General features: G+C 47.4%; 1 protein-coding gene across 4 annotated transcripts in view; it reads left to right on the top strand.

Moving 5' to 3' along the window:
- Window positions 1-23,430, top strand: part of ntng1b (netrin g1b) — a 54,389-nt gene that overhangs the window by 8,135 nt on the left and 22,824 nt on the right. For 3 of the 4 annotated variants that reach the window (XM_023965377.2, XM_020700187.3, XM_020700186.3), the window contains exon 3: window positions 15,722-16,365. In XM_023965377.2, coding sequence (XP_023821145.1) covers window positions 15,722-16,365 — 644 coding nt within the window. Of the gene's footprint in view, window positions 1-11,825; window positions 12,656-15,721; window positions 16,366-23,430 lie in introns of those variants that run through there. The other variant, XM_078935427.1, reaches the window with a different exon arrangement.

Here is a 23,430-nt window from a genome sequence, read left to right as displayed (position 1 = left end):
ACATGCAGAACACGACACGCAGAACACAACACGCAGAACACGACACGCAGAACACGACACGCAGAACACGACATGCAGAACACGACACGCAGAACACGACACACAGAACACGACACACAGAACACGATACGCAGAACACGACACGCAGAACACAACATGCAGAACACGACACGCAGAACACAACACGCAGAACACGACACGCAGAACACAACACGCAGAACACGACACGCAGAACACGACACGCAAAACACGACATGCAGAACACGACATGCAGAACACAACACGCAGAACACGACACGCAGAACACGACACGCAGAACACGACATGCAGAACACGACACGCAGAACACAACACGCAGAACACGACACGCAGAACACAACACGCAGAACACGACACGCAGAACACGACACGCAGAACACGACACGCAGAACACGACATGCAGAACACGACATGCAGAACACGACACGCAGAACACGACACGCAGAACACGACATGCAGAACACGACACGCAAAACACGACACACAGAACACGACACGCAGAACACGACACGCAGAACACAACACGCAGAACACGACACACAGAACACGACACACAGAACACCACATGCAGAACACAACACGCAGAACACGACATGCAGAACACGACACGCAGAACACGACACGCAGAACACGACACGCAGAACACGACACGCAGAACACGACATGCAGAACACGACACGCAGAACACAACACGCAGAACACGACACGCAGAACACGACACGCAGAACACGACACGCAGAACACGACACACAGAACACGACACACAGAACACGACACACAGAACACCACATGCAGAACACAACACGCAGAACACGACATGCAGAACACGACACGCAGAACACGACATGCAGAACACGACACGCAGAACACGACATGCAGAACACGACACGCAAAACACGACACACAGAACACGACACGCAGAACACGACACGCAGAACACGACACGCAGAACACGACACGCAAAACACGACACACAGAACACCACATGCAGAACACAACACGCAGAACACGACAAACAGAACACGACACGCAGAACACGACATGCAGAACACGACACGCAGAACACGACACACAGAACACAACACGCAGAACACGACACGCAGAACACAACACGCAGAACACGACACGCAGAACACGACACGCAAAACACGACATGCAGAACACGACATGCAGAACACAACACGCAGAACACGACACGCAGAACACGACACGCAGAACACGACATGCAGAACACGACACGCAGAACACGACACGCAGAACACGACACGCAAAACACGACATGCAGAACACGACATGCAGAACACAACACGCAGAACACGACACGCAGAACACGACACGCAGAACACGACATGCAGAACACGACACGCAGAACACAACACGCAGAACACGACACGCAGAACACAACACGCAGAACACGACACACAGAACACGATACGCAGAACACGACACGCAGAACACAACACACAGAACACAACACACAGAACACGATACGCAGAACACGACACGCAGAACACGACACGCAGAACACGACACAAAGAACACGACACGCAGAACACGACATGCAGAACCCATTTTGAGCGTCAGTAACTGGAACGTTCAGAAGGTCTCAACAGAGATCATTTGTTCTGCGTTCTTGACAGTCGGTGTCAATGTCAGACTTTTCCTGCATACGTGCAGATAAAGTCATAAAAATCCCGTTTCATTTACCTTAAAAGGATCTGATGGTCTGTCGCCCCGTCTTCTGTCATGAGACCCCCCCCATGCAAAAAACAAATTTAGCTTTCCAACCATGGACTGCACGTATGTCTCAGGCGGCTGAGATGTCAGACAGTTCAGAGGTCAAACTCAGAGCTGTCACTGCCCCTCTTTGATCTCTGCCCCCCCCTGGCAGCAGAGTCTCTCATCCATATATTTGTTTGGAGACGGGGAACAGTTGGAGCGTTTAACTCGTCGTCACCTCTGTGCCCTTGACTCTGCTCCGAACGGGCCGGGCCCAGCACATCATCACCACACCGCCAGGTACCGAGACACTGAGATGACATGCAACACGTCCCCCGACTCCAGGAGCGGGCAGACTCATCATTTCTGCTTTCACTCGCCTGCCATCCCCTTTGTCTCCTGGCTTTTTAATTTGGCCGTCCCGTGTTTTGTGTCAGACGGTGATGCCCGGCACCGGTGTCTTCTTGGAGCATGAGGGGGCTGCAGCCCCTGGCAGATGGAGATACGCAGACGTGGTTTCCTGAGGTCTGTGGCTGGCTCTTTCTTGGAGGGCTATAAATACAAAGACAGATAAACTGCATGTGACGATATTCTACACAACGTTCGGATTGTGATACAATAGAAAAGCTGTTGTTACAAACCCAGTCAGCAGCAACAAACCTGCAGATTTACTCTCCACCAATGAAACCTCAGTATTTTGTATCCTCAAACATGCTGCACTTCTTTCCTTAATTCTATTTAAGGGTATTAATTTTAAAAACTTCATTTCACATTTTATCAAAAATTACCCAAAAGGAGTCCCAACCTGCCGGATTTTCAGTGTTTTTCTAAGTGAAACAGTCAAATGCAGCAATGTGAGTACAGACGTGCTGTTACAGCTGTAACAGATGGGATTGAGATACTGTTACAGCTATAACAGATGGGATTGTGATACTGTTACAGCTGTTACAGATGGGATTGTGATACTGTTACAGCTGTAACAGATGGGATTGTGATACTGTTACAGCTGTAACAGATGGGATTGTGATACTGTTACAGCTGTAACAGATGGGATTGTGATACTGTTACAGCTGTAACAGATGGGATTGTGATACTGTTACAGCTGTAACAGATGGGATTGTGATACTGTTACAGCTGTAACAGATGGGATTGTGGTACTGTTACAGCTGTTACAGATGGGATTGTGATACTGTTACAGCTGTAACAGATGGGATTGTGATACTGTTACAGCTGTAACAGATGGGATTGTGATACTGTTACAGCTGTAACAGATGGGATTGTGATACTTTTACAGCTGTAACAGATGGGATTGTGATACTGTTACAGCTGTAACAGATGGGATTGTGATACTGTTACAGCTGTTACAGATGGGATTGTGATACTGTTACAGCTGTAACAGATGGGATTGTGATACTGTTACAGCTGTAACAGATGGGATTGTGATACTGTAACAGCTGTTACAGATGGGATTGTGATACTGTTACAGCTGTAACAGATGGGATTGTGATACTGTTACAGCTGTAACAGATGGGATTGTGATACTGTTACAGCTGTAACAGATGGGATTGTGATACTGTTACAGCTGTAACAGATGGGATTGTGATACTGTTACAGCTGTAACAGATGGGATTGTGATACTGTTACAGCTGTAACAGATGGGATTGTGATACTGTTACAGCTGTAACAGATGGGATTGTGATACTGTTACAGCTGTAACAGATGGGATTGTGATACTGTTACAGCTGTTACAGATGGGATTGTGATACTGTTACAGCTGTAACAGATGGGATTGTGATACTGTTATAGCTGTTACAGATTGGATTGTGATACTGTTACAGCTGTAACAGATGGGATTGTGATACTGTTACAGCTGTAGATGGGATTGTGATACTGTTACAGCTGTAACAGATGGGATTGTGATACTGTTACAGCTGTAACAGATGGGATTGTGATACTGTAACAGCTGTAACAGATGGGATTGTGATACTGTTACAGCTGTTACAGATGGGATTGTGATACTGTTACAGCTGTAACAGATGGGATTGTGATACTGTTACAGCTGTAACAGATGGGATTGTGATGCTGTTACTGCTGTAACAGATGGGATTGTGATACTGTTACAGCTGTAACAGATGGGATTGTGATACTGTTACAGCTGTAACAGATGGGATTGTGATACTGTTACAGCTGTAACAGATGGGATTGTGATACTGTTACAGCTGTAACAGATGGGATTGTGATACTGTTACAGCTGTAACAGATGGGATTGTGATACTGTTACTGTCATGGTGCCTCTGGCAGACTCCTCCCCCTCCAGCACTGTTTCACTCTTCTCCTGATTGCCACCAGCTGCTGTCACTCTCCTCATCATCACTTCTGCTCTTAAGGAGCTCCAGCGCCTCAAGCCGACGCCAGATCGTTAACCCTTACGGTGACTCGCCTGGTCTTGCTATGCTCTATCTTGTTTTGCTCACGTACCCAACCTAATTCCTATTCTCCTGCCTCAGGAAGCCACGTTACGAGTGACACCAGTCTGGGTCATCAGTTAAGCCGTTCCAGTGAACCGGAAGACTCCTCGCCGTACGCTGACCGCGTTAACACCTCCAGCCACGCCACAACACAAGCCATTTTCACATTCGGACCTCGCCGGGACCAAACCTCAGCCTCACACGGAGAATCAATAAACGATTACTCACCTGCCACTGACCTGTCTTTACTCTGGGTTCCAGCATCTGGGTTCGCTTAGCCTGAAGAATCATGACAGAACGATCTGGCCAGACTCCGGACCCAGCTGACCCAGAAGGACTCCGTGTCGCCGTGAATCTGCAAGGCATCGCTCTGGGTCATCAAGCCGACGCGTTGTCCCAAATTGCATCCGCCCAACAAGAGCTGTTTCGACGTCTAGACGGTTTGACACAAACTTTAACGGATCTAACTGGTCAAATGTCTACACCTTCACCCACAGCTACGCTCCCGGCTGCCAGCAACGCTTCCACTTCCGCTTCCGCTATGACCCCGGAAAACTTCCGCCTACAACCTGAGCCGTTCCTGGGTAATGTCGAAGCATGCGGCGGTTTCCTCCTACAGTGCCACCTACTGTTCCAGCAAGCCCCGAGGTACTATCAGTCAGATCATAGTAAAATTACATTAATTATAAACTCCCTACGCAATAAAGCTCTACAATGGGCTCAAGCATTTCTGGCTGTAAATCCTATCACCCACCTATCTTTCGACCATTTCATCAGGGAGTTCCGACTGGTATTCGATCAACCTAAAAAACAAGAGGAGGCCACCCGCAGGCTTTTAGCCCTGAAGCAGCGAAATCGATCGGTTAGTGACCATGTTATCGATTTCAGGATCCTGGCTGTAGAAGCAGGATGGTCAGATCCAGCGTTACGGGGAGTATTCTACCAATCGTTGAATGAATCCATCAAAGATCACCTATGTACGCAGCCCGAAACTCACTCTTTCGAGGAGCTCGTCACCGCGGCTCTCCGTTCTGACACCCGTTTACGAGAAAGACAACATGAAAGGCCCACTCAACCTCGTAAAAGCCCAGGTATGACTCACCACTCTCCGCTAACCCCCCCATCTGCCACACTTCATAGTGCTTCTGAAGAGCCCATGCAAATCGGCCATTCTAAGCTGTCTGCAGAAGAACGACAAAGACGGCGAGATGAGGGGGCCTGTTTCTACTGCGGACAGCAGGGACACCAAGTAAACCAGTGCACTGCTCGTTTAAACTCCAGAACCCCCCGCTAGAAGACAGGCCGCGGGGGGGTGTATCCATTACTACACATAAAGACTTTCTTATTGTTCCTGTCAAGCTCTGCCATTCGTCTAAGATCACCGACCTTCATGCTTTAATTGATTCTGGGGCTGAACACAGCCTAATCGACCATAGTTTGGTTTCACGTCTCTCGTTACCCACTGAAAGACTCGAAACCCCTATTAAAGCTGCCGGCTTAGGAGGACAACATCTCTCCTTAATTACTCACCACACTAAGCCTGTACTGCTTATCACCTCTGGAAATCATAGGGAGTTTACCCAGTTTTTCGTCACCCACACCCCTCAGAATCCCGTCGTGCTAGGTTACTCGTGGCTTCAACGTCATAATCCACAGTGTGATTGGGTTCATCACCGCATCTCTAATTGGAGTGAGTTTTGTCTAGCTAACTGTCTTCGGTCTGCTGTTCCTTCTATTTCAGCCCCCTCTCCTCCTAGTCCAGAGGAGATTGATCTCTCTAACGTACCTGACTGTTATCATGACTTAAGAGCCGTGTTCAGTAAATCCAAAGCCAGTTCTCTACCACCCCACAGACCATACGATTGCGCCATAAATTTGCTAGATGGAGCCACTCTTCCCAAGGGGAGATTATTTAATCTTTCTGGTCCTGAGAAAGCAGCTATGGAGAAGTACATCCATGAGGCACTTTCCTCGGGACACATCCGTCCATCGTCATCTCCCGTTGGTGCAGGGTTCTTCTTCGTAGAGAAGAAGGACAAGACCCTCAGGCCTTGTATTGACTACCGCGAGCTGAACCAAATCACTATTAAGGACAAATATTCTCTCCCTCTTATTAGCTCAGTCTTTGATTCCATACAGGAAGCTCGTATATTTTCCAAACTTGACCTCCGTAATGCCTACCACCTCGTTCGGGTCAAGGAGGGAGATGAATGGAAAACTGCCTTTAACACACCCTTAGGGCATTACGAGTATTTGGTCATGCCCTTCGGCCTGACCAATGCTCCTGCAGTTTTTCAGCGGTTGGTGAACGACGTTCTCAGAGATTTCATAAATAGATTTGTCTTTGTATATCTCGATGATATTCTAATTTACTCCAAAGATCCCACTCAACACATGAATCAGGTTCGGCTCGTGCTCCAGAGGTTGTCTGAAAATTACCTATTTGTGAAGGCAGAGAAATGTCAGTTTCACTCCTCCGTCATCCCATTCCTGGGTTACATTTTTGAGGCAGGCAGTATCCGGCCTGATCCTGCCAAAATTGAAGCTGTCTCCCAGTGGGATCCCCCTACATCTCGTAAAAAGTTGCAGCAGTTTCTCGGGTTTGCTAACTTCTACCGACGATTCATCAGGAACTACAGTGCTATCGCCGCGCCCCTCACACAACTCACATCCACCAGCAGACCTTTCCAGTGGAACCAAGCAGCCCAAAAGGCTTTCGACACTCTTAAAGGACTCTTCGTTTCAGCCCCCATCCTTATCCAACCCGATCCTACCAGACAATTCATCGTCGAGGTAGACGCTTCTGACTCTGGGGTAGGAGCTGTTCTATCCCAACGAGAAGAGAAGTCCGGCAAATTAAAACCTTGTGCCTTCTTCTCTAAGAAACTCTCCCCCGCGGAGCGGAACTATGATGTTGGGAATCGGGAACTTCTCGCAATTAAACTGGCTTTAGAGGAGTGGCGTCATTGGCTGGAGGGAGCGGTCCAACCATTCATCGTATGGACGGACCACAAAAACCTCTCGTACTTACGCTCGGCAAAAAGACTAAACTCCCGCCAAGCCCGCTGGTGCCTGTTTTTTGATCGCTTCAATTTCTCTATCACCTACAGACCAGGCAGTCGTAATGTCAAGCCGGATGCCCTCTCCCGGAAATATTGCTCCTCGGATGAACTGGACAGCACCCCCGCCAACATCATCCCGCAATCCTACATCATTGGAAGTCTCACTTGGGACATTGAAACCAAAGTTCTTCAGGCCCAAGGTGAGGAACCGGACCACCCCAATCCTCCTAACGGTACGCTCTATGTTCCTCAATCCCTCAGATCGGACACAATTACCTGGGCTCACTCGTCCCGCATCGCCTGCCATGGGGGTGTCGCCAGAACCCTCAACCTCCTCCGCAGACGGTTTTTCTGGCCTTCTATGGGTAAGGATGTCAGGGAGTACGTTGCCGCCTGTCCCACGTGTGCACGCTCCAAATCCTCTAATAATCCACCATCTGGACTACTGCACCCATTGCCTACTCCCAGTCGACCATGGTCACACATAGCTGTGGATTTTGTTACCGGTCTTCCCCCCTCCCAAGGCAACTCAGTAATCTTCACTGTCATTGACCGTTTCTCCAAGTTTGTTCACTTTATTCCACTTCCTCAGTTGCCCACAGCCACAGAGACAGCTGAAATTCTGGTCCAGCAAGTTTTCCGACACCATGGCATCCCCACTGATATCGTCTCAGATCGGGGTCCCCAGTTCGTTTCACAAGTATGGAAAGCGTTCTGCTCGGCGCTGGGCGCCTCTGTTAGCCTCACCTCCGGATACCATCCCCAATCAAATGGGCAGGCTGAGAGAGCTAATCAGGAGCTGGAAACCTCCCTTCGCTGTCTGGCCGCTCAGAATTCCATGGACTGGTCGAAATATCTGGTATGGGCCGAATACGCACATAACTCTCACCCGTCCTCTGCCACAGGATTGTCCCCGTTTGAGGCCGCCCTCGGGTACCCACCACCACTGTTTCCCTCGCAGGAGCTGGACTTGGCAGTGCCCTCGGTTCAGGACCATCTTCGGCGGTGCCAAGACATCTGGCACCAAACCAGGGCTGCTCTCCTCCGCACCAAGGAGAGCAACTGCCGTTCTGCTAACCGCCACAGGGTGGTGGGGCCCACATACCTGCCTGGTCAACGGGTTTGGTTGTCCTCACGTAACATACCCATCCACGCCACGTCACGTAAGCTTGCTCCCCGTTACATCGGTCCTTACACTATTGAGAAGGTCATCAATCCCTCCTGTGTCCGCCTCCGGCTGCCCGCTGCTCTCAAGATCCACCCGTCCTTCCATATTTCCCAGGTCAAACCTGTTCAGGACAGCGCGCTTTGCCCCCCTTCCGCATCCCCTCCACCCGCCCGGCTCGTTGACAATGCTCCTGCCTACACCGTCAGCCGCATCCTGGACGTCCGTCGCCGGGGTCGTGGCCACCAATTCCTGGTGGATTGGGAGGGTTACGGTCCGGAGGAACGTTCCTGGATCTCTCGCTCCCTTATCCTGGACCCTTCCCTCATCAGGGATTTCTATCGTGCCCACCCGGATCGGCGCCCTGGCCCGCCTGGAGGCGGTCGTTGAGGGGGGGGTACTGTCATGGTGCCTCTGGCAGACTCCTCCCCCTCCAGCACTGTTTCACTCTTCTCCTGATTGCCACCAGCTGCTGTCACTCTCCTCATCATCACTTCTGCTCTTAAGGAGCTCCAGCGCCTCAAGCCGACGCCAGATCGTTAACCCTTACGGTGACTCGCCTGGTCTTGCTATGCTCTATCTTGTTTTGCTCACGTACCCAACCTAATTCCTATTCTCCTGCCTCAGGAAGCCACGTTACGAGTGACACCAGTCTGGGTCATCAGTTAAGCCGTTCCAGTGAACCGGAAGACTCCTCGCCGTACGCTGACCGCGTTAACACCTCCAGCCACGCCACAACACAAGCCATTTTCACATTCGGACCTCGCCGGGACCAAACCTCAGCCTCACACGGAGAATCAATAAACGATTACTCACCTGCCACTGACCTGTCTTTACTCTGGGTTCCAGCATCTGGGTTCGCTTAGCCTGAAGAATCATGACAGTTACAGCTGTTACAGCTCTGTTGCATGAAGAAAGTCCACTTCACTCTGGATTTGATGGAACACAGAAGGTCCAACAGGAGATTTAAACACAGTTTCTTCTCTGAGGCTAAGCTAAAAACAGCATGAATGACAGACACAGTAGTGAGATGATAGGTGACCCCCTCCCCTCATGCTATCAGATTGTATTGATCCGTGAGGAATGCAGATGGAGGCGCTGCTGGAGAAGCAGAGGAAGGGGCAGAGGGGACAAACGCTGGTTTCTTCATTTGGTGCTGGTATGATTGGATGGCGCTACGTGGACGGCTGACATTTCAGCAGAGCTTTATTCCTCACTTTGGCATTTCAAATTAATAAACGCCCCCAATAAGTATGCAGATTGGAAAGATGAAGGACAAGCTGAAGCATGACGTATTGATGAACAATAAAGGAATTCAGTCTGTGGCTTCACCTTATGTCACCTGACCCTTTCCCCTCCCTGGCTGGAGCTGTTCACCTCAGGGTTAGGAGTGATCAGGTGTCTGTGACTGGAGTTCACAGTTTTAATTTCATTATCAGTATTATTATTATCATCATCATCATTATCATTATCATTATTATCATTATTATTATCATCATTTTCATAATCATTGTTATTATTATCATTATTTTTATCATTATTATCATTATCATCATTATTATCATAATAATTATTATCATTATTATTATTATTATTATTATCATAATCATTATTATTGTTATCATTATCATAATCATTATTATTATTATTATCATTCTTATTACTGCAAACATGTAAAACTGCTGATGCTGTTTAAATATCAGAGTTTAGACATGAAAGCCTCTCTTCCTTCTGTCTCCAGACAGATTTCTCCACTATGATCTCGTAGAATGAGTCAGCCGCTGCCACCTGCTCTGCAGGATCCGCAGCGCCGAGCTTTGACCCATAAGAACCAGAAGCTGCTAACAAACAGAACAACCACAGGAGAAGGCGTGGTGCCGTTTGGAAACACAAACAGAAATGATCAGAAATCCAACCCAGTTATCTATTGAAAGGACCAACATTGCTCCTGTAAATTCCATTTCCCAATAATGTCTTGGGGTAAATCCTAACAAACAGCTGGAGAACCCGTCCTGGAGTACGGCTAGCGCTCTGCTGTCATGCAGCAAGTACATATGGCTTCACATTTGCTGTGATGTTCATCTTCCTTCATGGGGCTGCAGATGTGGATGAAAGGAGCGCGCTCAGATCACGTGTCCTTCACTACTGTGAAGGTCAGCACAATGTAAAGCCCTGTTCTGCTATGAACCTGCTCTGGTCCTGGCTGTTAGCCATCAAAGCTCGGTTGAGCTTGTGCTAAAGCTCTGACTCCACCAGCCAGTCAGCTCATCTCCACTGTCCACAGCGTCTTGGAAGCCTCTTAGATCCTCCCAGACGCTTCCTTCACGTCACTCGTCTACTTCCTTCTGCTAAGAAGGTTATGATCTGAGGTTTCTGTATCCTTCTCGCCTCACTTACTAAATCAGAAAATTAACAGCTGAAATGTCCGAGCTGGTGTCCACAAAGACTCGGTGTGTGATTGTGTGTGTGTGTGTGTGTGGGGGGGGTCTTCAGCCTGAAGTGTGGTTCTTTGTTTACCTGAATCCTAAAATACACCTGGGTTGTAAAATTTCTGCTGCTGTGGTTTAGCTCATGCATGACGGACATCAGAGGTGGGAGGTACACACTCACTGGTACACTCAAAGGTACATACTCACTACTACACACACAGATACACTCACACATACACACTCACTGGTAAACACACAGATACACACTCACTGGTACACATACAGGTACACTCACAGGTACACACTCACTGGTAGACATACAGAAACACACTCACTGGTACACATACAGGTACACTCACAGGTACACACTCACTGGTAGACATACAGAAACACACTTACTGGTACACGCACAGGTCACTAGTACACACACACAGGTATACACTCACAGGTACACATTTAGATACTCACTCATTGGTACACTCACAGGCACACACTAGCTGGTGCACTCACAGGTACACACTCACTGGTACACACTCAGGTACACTCAAAGGTATATACTCAGTAGTACACACTCAGGTACACTCACAGATACACACTCACTGGTAGACATACAGAAACACACTTACTGGTACACGCACAGGTCACTAGTACACACACAGGCACACTAACAGGTACACAAACAGGTATACACTCACTGGTACACACACAGGTATACACTCACAGGTACACACACAGATACACTCAAAGGTATACACTCACAGGTTCACGCAGACTCACTCAGACACACTCAGACATCGGAGGCGGCCAACCGGCCGGGGCAACCGTCGATTGCCTCAGCGGAGACCCAGACCCGTCAACCCCCAAGGTCCCATACCAATAGTGCCCCCCCCCCCCCCCCCCCCCCCCCCCAGAAAGCCCCCCCCCAGGACAGGGCCGACAAGTTTCCTTTAACGTCTGACAAGGTCCTGACTTTTACCAAGTGTTACATCCAATAATTCTGACAATGTCGTTTTCTCTTTTTCTTGTATGTTGCTGGTCACATGACATCCTCCTAATCCACGCTGAGATTTCCACTTTCACCCTCATTGACATGCAAGCGTCCGCCGCTCCTGACAGCCTGAGGCTTCTGGGTGTTGCTGGCATCTCCTCTGCAGAACAGAACCAGCTGCTTTCTGTTGATGCCACATGATCCGGCGGCGCACGGGCGCAGTGCAGGAGGCCCGAGTGTTGAGTCTGCGGCTGGTCGCACCTAATGATGTCCTGATCTGTGCAGCCATAAGGTCAATCCAATATGAGGGAGTCACACAGCTCCATAGTCAGCCGGCAGAAGACGGGGGCAGACACCTGAGCTGCAAATCCAAATGTCATTCTCCTGAACGTGAAGCAATCAGCTCCCTCTGCTCTCCAGATCATCACCAGAGTGTTAAGATGTCATTTCAAGGCTGTGTGGTCATTTATGAAAATTGATGTACTGACATAAAGCAAACTGTAGAATATGCAGTGGACATCTGCAGGTAAATTAATGATGGTTTCCCCAGGTAGGCCTGTGCTGACAGAAATGATGTCATCCAAATCATTCAGGGGGGATTTAAAAGCTCAGCACATCCACATGTTTGGCATTAGAGAGGGTAGGAGATCAAACTCCTCCTTATGCACAGAGGAAGCCCCACTCCCAAAGGGACGGACCCCTTCCCACGCTGATGATGACATCACATCATTGTGTTCCCAGTGTCTCCCAGCCTCCACAATCAGAGAGGACCAGGGCGATCGCAGGTACAACCACAATCCACAAAGCAGCCCCCCCCCAGGGGAAGACCAAAACTTTGCACCCAGTCGGAGCTTAAACTTTGGCTCTTCTGGTCTTTGAGTTGCAAATGTGGGTTTTATTGGAAGGATCAGTCAGCCAAAGATCAAAGTCATATTAAAAAACTGTTCTCTAATATTTAGATGAGCTTTAAGGTTTTTTTGCTTTCATCTCCACGTCTTTATCTGTGTTGTTTCGGTGTACCAGTTAACCCTTTAACACCAAAACTCTAGCTAGGATGTTGCCGTTCTTGGAATTACCGTAACTCTTTTAAAGTTCATGCAATTAATGTAATTCCAGCGGATTCTGAAATGGAGAAAAGCATCCAGTATGCAACAGCGATGAAATGTTTAGCCGTCAACATCAATCCACTGTTTCTGACGTGGAGAACAGCGCCGTGTGGCACATCCATGTGGAAAGCTGCTTCTCAGAGCATCAGAATCAGCTGTTCTCTGTGATAGCCTTAAGGATAAAAGATTCACGGTAGGTTAAAGAGCGTGTCATTTAGGCGTCGCCGGTGAACTCTCTGGTGTTAAAGGGTTAAGGTTTGAGTGAATAAAGCTACAAATACCTGCTGCTCACTTTATGTGCTAATATGTGACGAGTAAGAGTATCTCTGTGTGTACCAGTGAGTGTCTACCTGTGTGTGAACCTGTGAGTGTATACCTGTGTGTGTACCAGTGAGTGTCTACCTTTGTGTGAACCTGTGAGTGTATACCTGTGTGTGTACCAGTGAGTGTCTACCTGTGTGTGAACCTGTGAGTGTATACCTGTGTGTGTAACAGTGAGTGTCTACCTGTGTGTGTACCTGAGAGTGTACCTGTGAGTACATACCTGTGTGTGTACCTGTGAGTGTACCAGTGAGTGTGTACCTGTGTGTGTACTTGTGAGTGTATACCTATTTGTGTACCAGTGAGTGTCTACCTGTGTGTGAACCTGTGAGTGTATACCTGTGTGTGTAACAGTGAGTGTCTACCTGTGTGTGTACCTGAGAGTGTACCTGTGAGTGCATACCTGTGCGTGTTCATGTGAGTGTACCAGTGAGTGTGAGTCTGTGTGTGTCTGTGTGAGTCTGTGTGTGTCTGTGTGAGTCTATGTGTGTGTCTGTGTGTGTCTGTGAGTCTGTGTGTGTCTGTGTGAGTCTATGTGTGTCTGTGTGTGTCTGTGTGAGTCTATGTGTGTGTGTGTGAGTCTGTGTGTGTCTGTCTGTTCTGTATTTGTACTAGCCCCCCTCCCTCCACACAGTCGGAACAGGAACTTCAAGCTGTTGCTACCGATCATCCGACTGAAGCTGGTTGTTCTCGTGACAGAAGTCTCGGACCCCTCCCCCCACCCCCCAAACACCCCCCACCCCCTGCCTGACCTCTCAGCCTGGTTCTGCTCCTCCTGACCTTTCAAGTGTGACGGGGGGGGGGGGGGTGCATGAGGGAATGAGGAGACCCAACACATACAACTTTACAATGAAAAACACAATGGACCCCCCCCCTCAACGGGGCCTCTAATTGGATCCTGTTCCCCCGTCTAAGTACTCTGAACCCCTCCCCCCCCCGCACAGACACACACACATCCTCACAGTTCCTCTATCAGCTTTTTGTCTGATAATGAATGTGAGTCCCATAGAGATGAGGTGGACTTTGGAGATGCAGATCCATGAACGTAGAATAGAAGATAAAAAAATCAAATCTATTTTTATTTTCCTTCGGGCAGGAGGATTTCAGGAACTGACTCCGAGACAAAAAGCAGAAAGAAAGAGTGCCTGGTTGTCTTCTGAATAAAATATAACGGTGTTCTTATCAGCATTCCTGCCAGTGGTCTTTCCTCAGCAAAGTGCCAGTCGGGGTTGAACGCACTGCAATATCTGAGAGATGAGTGACTAATATGGCAGAGAGCTCTGTTCCCACCTTTGGAGTGTTGGATGATTGCTGATTATTGAACGCCGTTCCAGATGATCTGAATTTCATCAACACTTAACCTCATTGTTCCCGGAGCAGAGGTGGGGGGAATGGCAATCAGGAAAGGCTGTTTTCCTGCCAACGTTTTAGCTCTGCTGCTAACACACAAGCAAACACAAAAACATCAAGCCAGCCTCTCTTCTCCCCACAAACTCGCAGCAGCGGCGGCGGTGTCCAGGCTCTGGCAGAGCAAACACCGGCCCATGAAAAATGCATGGCGCTCTGCGAGTTTCAGAAGAAACGCTCTTTGGGATTCTGCTCCCATTTCTTCTGAACACCTCCAAGGAATATCAATTACACCAGCAATTTGGGTGGCAGGTAGTCAGAAATGATGCTTTTCTCAGTATTGTGTCACTAAAAGGTCAACCGAACAGACCCAGAACCAAAGTGAACCAGAACACATTTCATGTTTCTGGACCAACAAGACACCAAGAAGAAAATGCAGCTGAGCTGTTTTTTCTCTGGTAGTTTGACGCTAAACTAATGTGTTGATCATCCACGGCTTCTTTTCAACAACCTCAGACGGTTTTCTCTCCTTTTGTAAAGCAACAGTCCTTGAGTCGGTCTGCTGTTCTGTTGTACAGACACAGAAAAAGGTTTAGCCTTTTCAAACTTAACTTTATGTCCCAGTCTCCTCATGAATCTGCTGACCTGTTTGCATCATTTAACCCTTGTGCTATCCTAGATGACCCCCCCTTCCATTGAGGTGTTCTCCCTGCCATGACAAAGGTGGATAAAGGTGGAAAGATTTCATGTAATCCATGGACACCAGTGAAGATCACAAATCATTGAAGAAAAAAGGTTCAGAGCACTGTCTAGTGGGTCTAGATGACCCAACATTAAAGTGCCTAGGATAGCACAAGGATTACAATGCTGACATGTAGACTCTACACCTTTAAACAATTTAAAGAGTTTGTGTTTAATGTGAAATATGATGTCAGCATCTCTTCTGTCTACATTCTGATGGTCCATCGTCTGATGTATTAAAGCAAAACCATGCTGTCGTTTAAAAGCCTTTTTTCCCTCCAAACATGGGGTGATTGACATGTACCTGGTTGTGACTCTTGGCGTTGATGTTTCCAGGAGAACCCGTACATGTGCAACAACGAGTGTGACGCCGCCACAGAGGAGCTGGCTCATCCTCCCAAGCTGATGTTTGACTTTGAAGGTCGGAACCCCACCACGTTCTGGCAGTCGTCCTCGTGGAAAAAATACCCCAAGCCTCTGCAGGTCAACATCACGCTGTCGTGGAACAAGAGCATCGAGCTGACCGACGACATCGTTCTCACCTTCGAGTCGGGCCGGCCGGAGCAGATGGTGCTGGAGAAGTCCCTGGACTTTGGTCGGACCTGGACCCCGTACCAGTTTTACGCCACAGACTGTCTGGATGCTTTCACAATGGAGCCCAAGACGGCGAGCGAGCTGACGCAGCTCACCCTGCTGGACATCATTTGCACTGAGGACTACTCCCGCGGGTACGTGTGGAAGAACGACAAGACGGTTCGCTTCGAAATCAAAGACCGCTTTGCTCTGTTCGCTGGACCGCGGCTTCATAACATGGCCTCGCTGTACGGCCAGCTGGATACCACCAAGAAGCTGAGAGACTTCTTCACCATCACCGATCTCAGGATAAAGCTGCTGAAACCGGCCACCGGGGCCACCATGGTGGACGAGAACAACCTGTCCAGATACTTCTACGCCATCTCCGACGTCAAGGTTCAGGGCAGGTGAGGTAACTGCTGTTTGAATGCTGGGAAATGAATGATTGTTGTTCCTGCTTGTAGTTCTGTTTCCTTATATGTACAGTCAAAAATTCCCTCTGGATGAAAACAGCGAACAAATTTCCCACGTGTGGGATCAATAAAGTATTTCTGATTCTGATTCTGATTCTGAAACGCTTCAACCATGCAGATAAATGCATTTCTGATCCTGCCTCTTCTTTTTATCCAGCTGTCAAACAACCGACACCTGAACAGGTTGTCGGTTCTATTCCTCTTTCTTGTGTTTGATTAGCAACCAGATGACAGACAGTTCACAAAAAGACTTTGTTCAGATTTCAGCTTCCTAGTTTAGATGCAAAAAGACTTCCGGAAACCCAACTTATAAGGGGGGGGGTTACTTCTGGTTGAATCGTTTTTCTCATCGAAAAGAAAAACCACACTGTTCTGATGCTGAAGGTTGTTCCAGGAGATGAACACGTCAGCGTGAAACCTGCGGCGTCCATCATGATGGCGTGACAGCCCACAGGTGGGCCTCCTCCTGGCTGAAGGGGAGGAGCCTGTGCTGATTGTGCTCCAGCATGTCCACCTGAAGGGCATGAGCATCATAAATGCACTTTTCACACCCTTTTTCATTCATTTCCAACAAGATCATTGAGAAACTGAAACTTTACTGATAAAAAAGTCACTTTTGTTCAGATAAACGGTTTGTGCCCCCCCCCCACCACCTTTGAGTGGAGAACAAAGTACACAAATTCAAGAGTTTTTGCAGGCAATTAATGATGACTGTTTCTAAAAACTGTTTCAAACATCCATCATGACTCAGTGAAGGTTTACCCAAACGCTCCCAGAAGAAGCCTCCTGCATTCGGGTGGAGGTCTGTGCTGCGGACCGTTCAAATCTCAGCAGCAGTGAAGAACCAACCAGTGCAGACCTGAAACGGTCTCTCAGACGGAAAAGCATGGCTCCAGCATTAGAGGGCAGCCTGCTTTGAGCTGAAGTCTGCAATGATTCATTTCAAGGCTGACCTGACAAGGACAGACGCTGCTGCCTCTGAATATAACAGGATTCAAATTTATTTATTACCTGGATTCCTGCTTTGAAGTGAGATGATGCACATTTCCTGTTAGCACGCCTCAAAGTTCTGCAGCAGCGTCTCATCATGTCATTTACTTGGACAACTATGCAGATATTTCAACTGAATTGAATTAAACTAAGAAAGCAGCTCAGCTGTAAAATGAAGGTTTGCCAGGTTGGTAAAGACTCTTCTGATTGGCCAGTGGTAAACAGGAACAGTTTCTAGTTAAGTATTCCTAAACTAGAACCATCGACTGTATCAGAGAATTGGACTGAGTGGATGTGATGTCATCCACAGAAAACGGTTTACTTCCTGCTCCGACCAAATAAAGTCAATTCAGTCGCCATTTTATCATGATACGGACGCCGCCATGTTGGAGCCAGATGATGTCAGTGAGCAGTGATTGGTCAGAGTTGCTCTTGGTTTCCATGGCAACCACTCTCGCCAATCATGAGTGAGTTTCTTGGAAAGCCACACCCCTATCTCTTGAAATCTTGTCACACAAAATCTGTTTTGAATGTTGGACGTGGGGGCCAGCAGGCTCCGCCTACTTTTATTGGGGCATTTGATTGGTCTGTTTATTTATTTATTTATTTTTTTATTTTTTTTTTTTTTAACTTGTCCTGTCCAACAGCTGGGCAGTCAGATGAGAGCTGAGGGCCTCTTGTGTTGGACATATTTTACTTTAACAAGAGGGGTTATTAATCTTCAGACAAACCAAAGGTATGTCTGAATAAACCCCTTTTGGAATTGAGGCCAAACTTGATTGGTCTGTTTATAACTTGAATAACTTGAACTACAGAAATTATATTGTGAAAAAAAACGAAGATTAAAAAAAAGGTATTAGATCCAGAATGGTTTTTCTGACCAATAGAATGGCTGAGGAACAGCTGTTTATTTTTCCATTGACGTCTCTGGGATTTGACCGGTACTTCCTGTTTGGAACGCCAGGAGGGAGGGGCCACTCAGTCCAGTTCTCTTATACAGTCAATGACTAGTGCCATTACTGTCTTTGCTAACTAGTAGGACGCTGATCTCAGCCTGTTTAATGCTGAGAGCATTTCTGATTTGATGACTTTTATTTCCTGTTGTTGCATCATTATGAGAAACATTTTTTTCTTCTTTAAAAAGCGGCCCATGGTCTCCCCTGAGCCGTCACCCTGCACATCTCCTGATCACAGTCCAGCTTTTTCATCGTTTTCCTGGGCTTCATTTCCATTTCAGCTCCATATGAAATGTGTGTCTTCTGCGGTTATACACAGACCTCCAATATTCACGCTTACACTGTAAATATAAATTGATGAGTTCTAAATTGAAAGGCTTGCCAGCCGGCAGAGGGGAGCATCTCCCACAGTTATCTTATTTATCTTATTTTGCCATTCATTAGAGAGAGGAGCAAAAGGTTGCATGTTGGGAAAATAAGCTATTTTGCCCAATTTTCCGTCTTGCCCCTGGGCGTCAAATTCAATTTTCCAGGAAAAGTTTGCAATAAGAGAGAAAAGAAAATAAACATACAATTTCTGTCCAGAGGTGGATCAGTAACTCACTTGAAGGAGCGTGATGGAGGCAGGTGGGCAGAGACTGATTAGGGTTCCCGCCAAGCTCAGCAGCCTTCTGGCCACAAGCAAATGTGAAAGGCTCATCACAGCCGGGCCATCCTGTCTGAAAACACCCAGCCTGCCTGGTAAGGTCTCACGCGCAGGACCGAGCCTCTGCAGGTTATCGGTAGATGTGCCCACTAAAGTGCTGCAGGAACTCTGAGGAGCTGGAAAGGCCGTGTTCTTAGATAAAGGCATTGCTGTTTCAGGTTTCCCTCATGCATGCAGCTGCTAAACAGGCTTTGGACATGTTGACATGCAGGTTTGGCTGTCAAAGAAATCCTTTCAAAGACAAAAAGATACACATCGCACCTGTGTTTGGATTTACAGTCTCCAACACATTTCCCTTTTGGTTTTCTTCCCTATTTACTGAAAAGTTCAACACAAACTGCAGCCCCCGTCGGGGGGGGGGGGGGGGGGGGGGGGTCCATCATGACCAGATAGTATTATTTTGGTCTTATTCATTCAGGGTTTAACCAAAGTTTCTCATTTGTTAAGTTAAAGTTTGAGGCCGTGTGACACTGTCGCTACATTCAGTCTGAACATTTTCCATGGATGGAATTTCTGTCTTTTTGTGGATTCGGTTTTGAGTTGCTCTAAATTTTGGGGGCTGAGACTTACGCCGTTCATGCGAAGGCGTCACGCAGGTCGGCGTTACGTGGAAGGCAGTTGGTATACGGTAGGCGCGGATGCAACACACGTGCCGGCCCCTTCTCGCAGATCCTGCAGCAACCGCCGGAGCTCCCCCCTCTCGAGGGGGGGGGGGGGGGGGGGGTGTCACCCCCACCCCCAGATCAGGCGAATCCGACTGTTTCTTTAAAATAAAGCATCAGGAGGAGCCGCGGCGGGAGCTGACCATGGTTCTGAAGTCATGTGATTTCTGCTCTGAATGTCAAAACAAAAAAATTCAATGAAGTGCGGTTTAGGTGTTCTTTGCGTGGTTTATTCGTCCTTTTTTTGTGGGTTAACGTGGTTCATTTGTGATACATCTGTGAAAACTTTAGGTCAAGAATCACAGCTTTTTCCTCGTGTATTCACGTCTGACCAGCTTTCTCCATGCAATGTGCGCAAATTGTTTGTAGCAACAGAGAGACACGGCCTTCAGGCAAGCAAAGCTTCCAAACACTCTGCATTTGAATTATATTTGTGCTGTCGTGATCAAAACCATGTGTGGCCTCAATAATATGGCAGCACATCTGGAAGCACCACCCAACCTTTGGGGTGGGGTTAATGAGACAACCCCCCAGAGACATCATATAGTTGTCTTGAAAGTGTTCTGGGTCTGAATGAGATTTCAACAGGCGAGTCCGTTTCATCCGAGTAAATGAGCAGGTTTTGCTCTGAGATTATGACCAAAGTTTGAGCCTGAGAGACTCCAGACATCCAGAACGTTCCTTCAACGTTCCACCAGACGCACCAATCATCCTTTAATCAAGAGCTTCTCCTAAACAGCTCTGATCTGTTCCTCTAAACAGGCAGACACCAATCGATGCTTCTGCATGGAAAGACCACAGTCAACTCTAAATATGCAGTCCGTCTTCATTCCAGGGATTCAAACCTAGAAGGGTTTCAATATGTGCAGGAGCTGTGGTGCAGCGGTTTCCTTCAGGAGTCCCAGCAGCAAGAAGCAAAGCCCGAAAACAGAAAAATGTAGTCACAGCCAGCAAGTCGTGACTTTAGAAGGACCCTGCTGAATCCCACGATTTCATTCAACAACACAGACGGTCAGGAGCTCTGTCACCTGTAATCCTCAGTGTTTGATGCTTTTGTCGTGTTTCTGATAAAAACACATGCTGTAACTTTAAATAGATTTGGTTTCAATGAGCCCAAAATCCAATAAATCTCCTAAAGATTAGAACTTCAGACTCAGTGTTTCAAAGTCTTGTAAAAAAAACTGTAAAACTTCAGAATTTCTACTTATGACATCATAAAAGAGCAGCTTTCAGTTTCTCTAGGAATTATTTATGACTAAAGGTTTACACGGGCAGACACGTGTCTTGCATGACTCAACTTATCAAGTTCAACGGTTTCTTCCATTTTTGTTGCCGTGTCAAACATGAAGACGTAATTAAAGAACAAAGTCTTTTTGCTTCTTGATGATGGCCGTTCCGAGGATTTCTAAGGTTATTCCCCATCAACAGAAAACAAAGACCTCAAGCTTGGGGGGGGGCACCACCTGTCACGTCTCTGTGCTCCCTCCCTCACTTATTGATCAGACGTCTGCTTGTTAATGAAGACGTGATCGCTGCTGGGCGGTAACGGGTCAGAGCTTCACGTCTTCAGGGCTGCAGCAGGTCCTGGAACCAGACAGCTAATCCATGAGTGCTAATACACTCTTCTCTGATACCCAACAGGACAAATTGCTTTGAAACAATCTTTACATATGTTTTATCTGACAGAATCGCACATTTTTACTTTCTGCTTGACCTTTAACCTGGAATTTCAGCCGTGTCCAAATGATCCTTAACGTTGGGCCTTAAGGGTTCATAGTATGAAGCCAGAAAACTGCCAAATCCACAAGAGCCTCAGCTGAAAAATAGCTTCTCTAACGACATCCGTCTGTATGTTAAAAGGCAAAAGATTTTGGCAAAACTGTAAAAAGGATGCAGAAAAGGAGGTCCAGCTGTTGACTGAAGTTATTCCGAGGATGACTATGCACACCGATGAAGATTCTGGAGTTCAACTGAAAAAACAGAACTACATGTCCCAGCAAAGTCAACTAACCTTTAGTGACTGACGTTCAAGCAAAAAGTTCAATAATTGTTTTATTTCCAGAAGAAATATCATGTTTGGCTTCATAAGTGAGCATAACAACACGCTGAAAGCCTTTAGCTATTGATCATTTCAATTGATGATTTAGCAAACAACAACATCAATAGATAAACTTCACCGTCTCTGACAAAAACTTGATGCAGTCGCGCACACACACACACACACACACACACACAGAGGACACCGCGCTGAGCTGCCGCTCCGTGAACCGTGACAGCTGGAGCTGGTCTGATGAACAGTGTGGAAGCTTCAGGTTCTGCTTCACGCCTGCAGCTTCTTCATCCTGAGCTGCTCTCCCATCTCCTAGCAGATGTCTGTCACATGCTGCCATGTTTTCTGCCAGTCATCTGCCAGTCTCCAGTCTTCCATTAGTGCTCATTACAGCCCGCGTTCTTTGTTAATAATATATGGGAGAAAGAGCAGCACATTAACATAAACTGTCTCTGCAGAGCAAGAAGCCATGAATCATCTGCATGTTTGTTGTATGATCAAGCGACACCAGCAGCGCAGGAAAGAAAACAGAGGGGCAGGTAAATATTAATGAATAAAACCGTGAGCAGATAAAATAATAATACATATAAACAGCAGTGCTGGTATTTCTTTAATCTCATTTTTTAAATTTCATTTCCTAATTTTACAAAAGCAAAAGCAGTAACTCAGGTTCTGGTTCTGCTGGGAAATCCCGCATTTAGCCAACCTGAAAGCTTGTTTGTGGTTCTTTTGGTGTGTAGGGGATCGATGGACCCTGCAGGACAAAGGTGTCAAAATAGGAAAGAACGCGGGAGACAGGAAATGTAATGCCAAGCGGGCGATCTTGACTGCGTGTGTAGGGGTTGTTGTTCACACCGGATCGTTTCTACCTGATACCAGCGCGTGTTTTCACAGCTGGAAGACTTTTGATTTGAAATGTCTGCGCGGTGTCAGTGAATCCTCAGGCTTTTTCTGGCACAGCTCTGTTCCGATGAATGAAAGACTGTCATAGAATTCTTGCCGGACACAAACCACAGTTACTCATTTCTCCTTCATGATCAATCTTCAAACGGTCGGTACTTCCGTGCATTAGAGGGACGCCATCCATACGTCACTACCACATCTGAGTCCGTGCTTGGTCAAAGTTCAACTGGTTCAAACTTCCGCGTGCGTTCAATGGATGGACGTTTTGTACGTAGACCCCGAAAAACGGTCTTAAAACTGCCCAAAATGCACATATACGTTCATTGATGTCAACTTTTCCTTGGAAGTGGTCGTTTGAACGTACGTTTCTTTGCCCAGTGTGAACATAGCTTTAGTCAGCAAAAGCAGTCAGCAAACAGGATCCTTGGACAGTCAGCAAAACATCTACTTCCTGAAAAACAAAAGCCGCCTTGATGAATGTGAACCCTCAGACATCACGGGGGGGTGGGGTTCTAGACAATATATGGGACCACATCAGTGCACTCCCTCAGTAATGCACCCTGTCATTGAAACAAATCGCTGGCTTTCTGGGGCAGAGCCTGCAGACATGCAAATGCAGATTCCATTTCACGTTTGCTGAAACCTGGAGCAGGGGAATTAACTGATGATCATGCTCTAATATTTCTCCACCAACCTGGGGAGCCCTGGCAGAGCAGCTTTATGCTTTCACAA

Source organism: Oryzias latipes, chromosome 17 (assembly GCF_053564925.1).
Source record: "Oryzias latipes strain Hd-rR chromosome 17, Olatipes_Hd-rR_3.1".
In the NCBI taxonomy this organism is placed as follows: domain Eukaryota; kingdom Metazoa; phylum Chordata; class Actinopteri; order Beloniformes; family Adrianichthyidae; genus Oryzias; species Oryzias latipes.
This window is presented reverse-complemented; position numbering and strand designations above follow the sequence as displayed.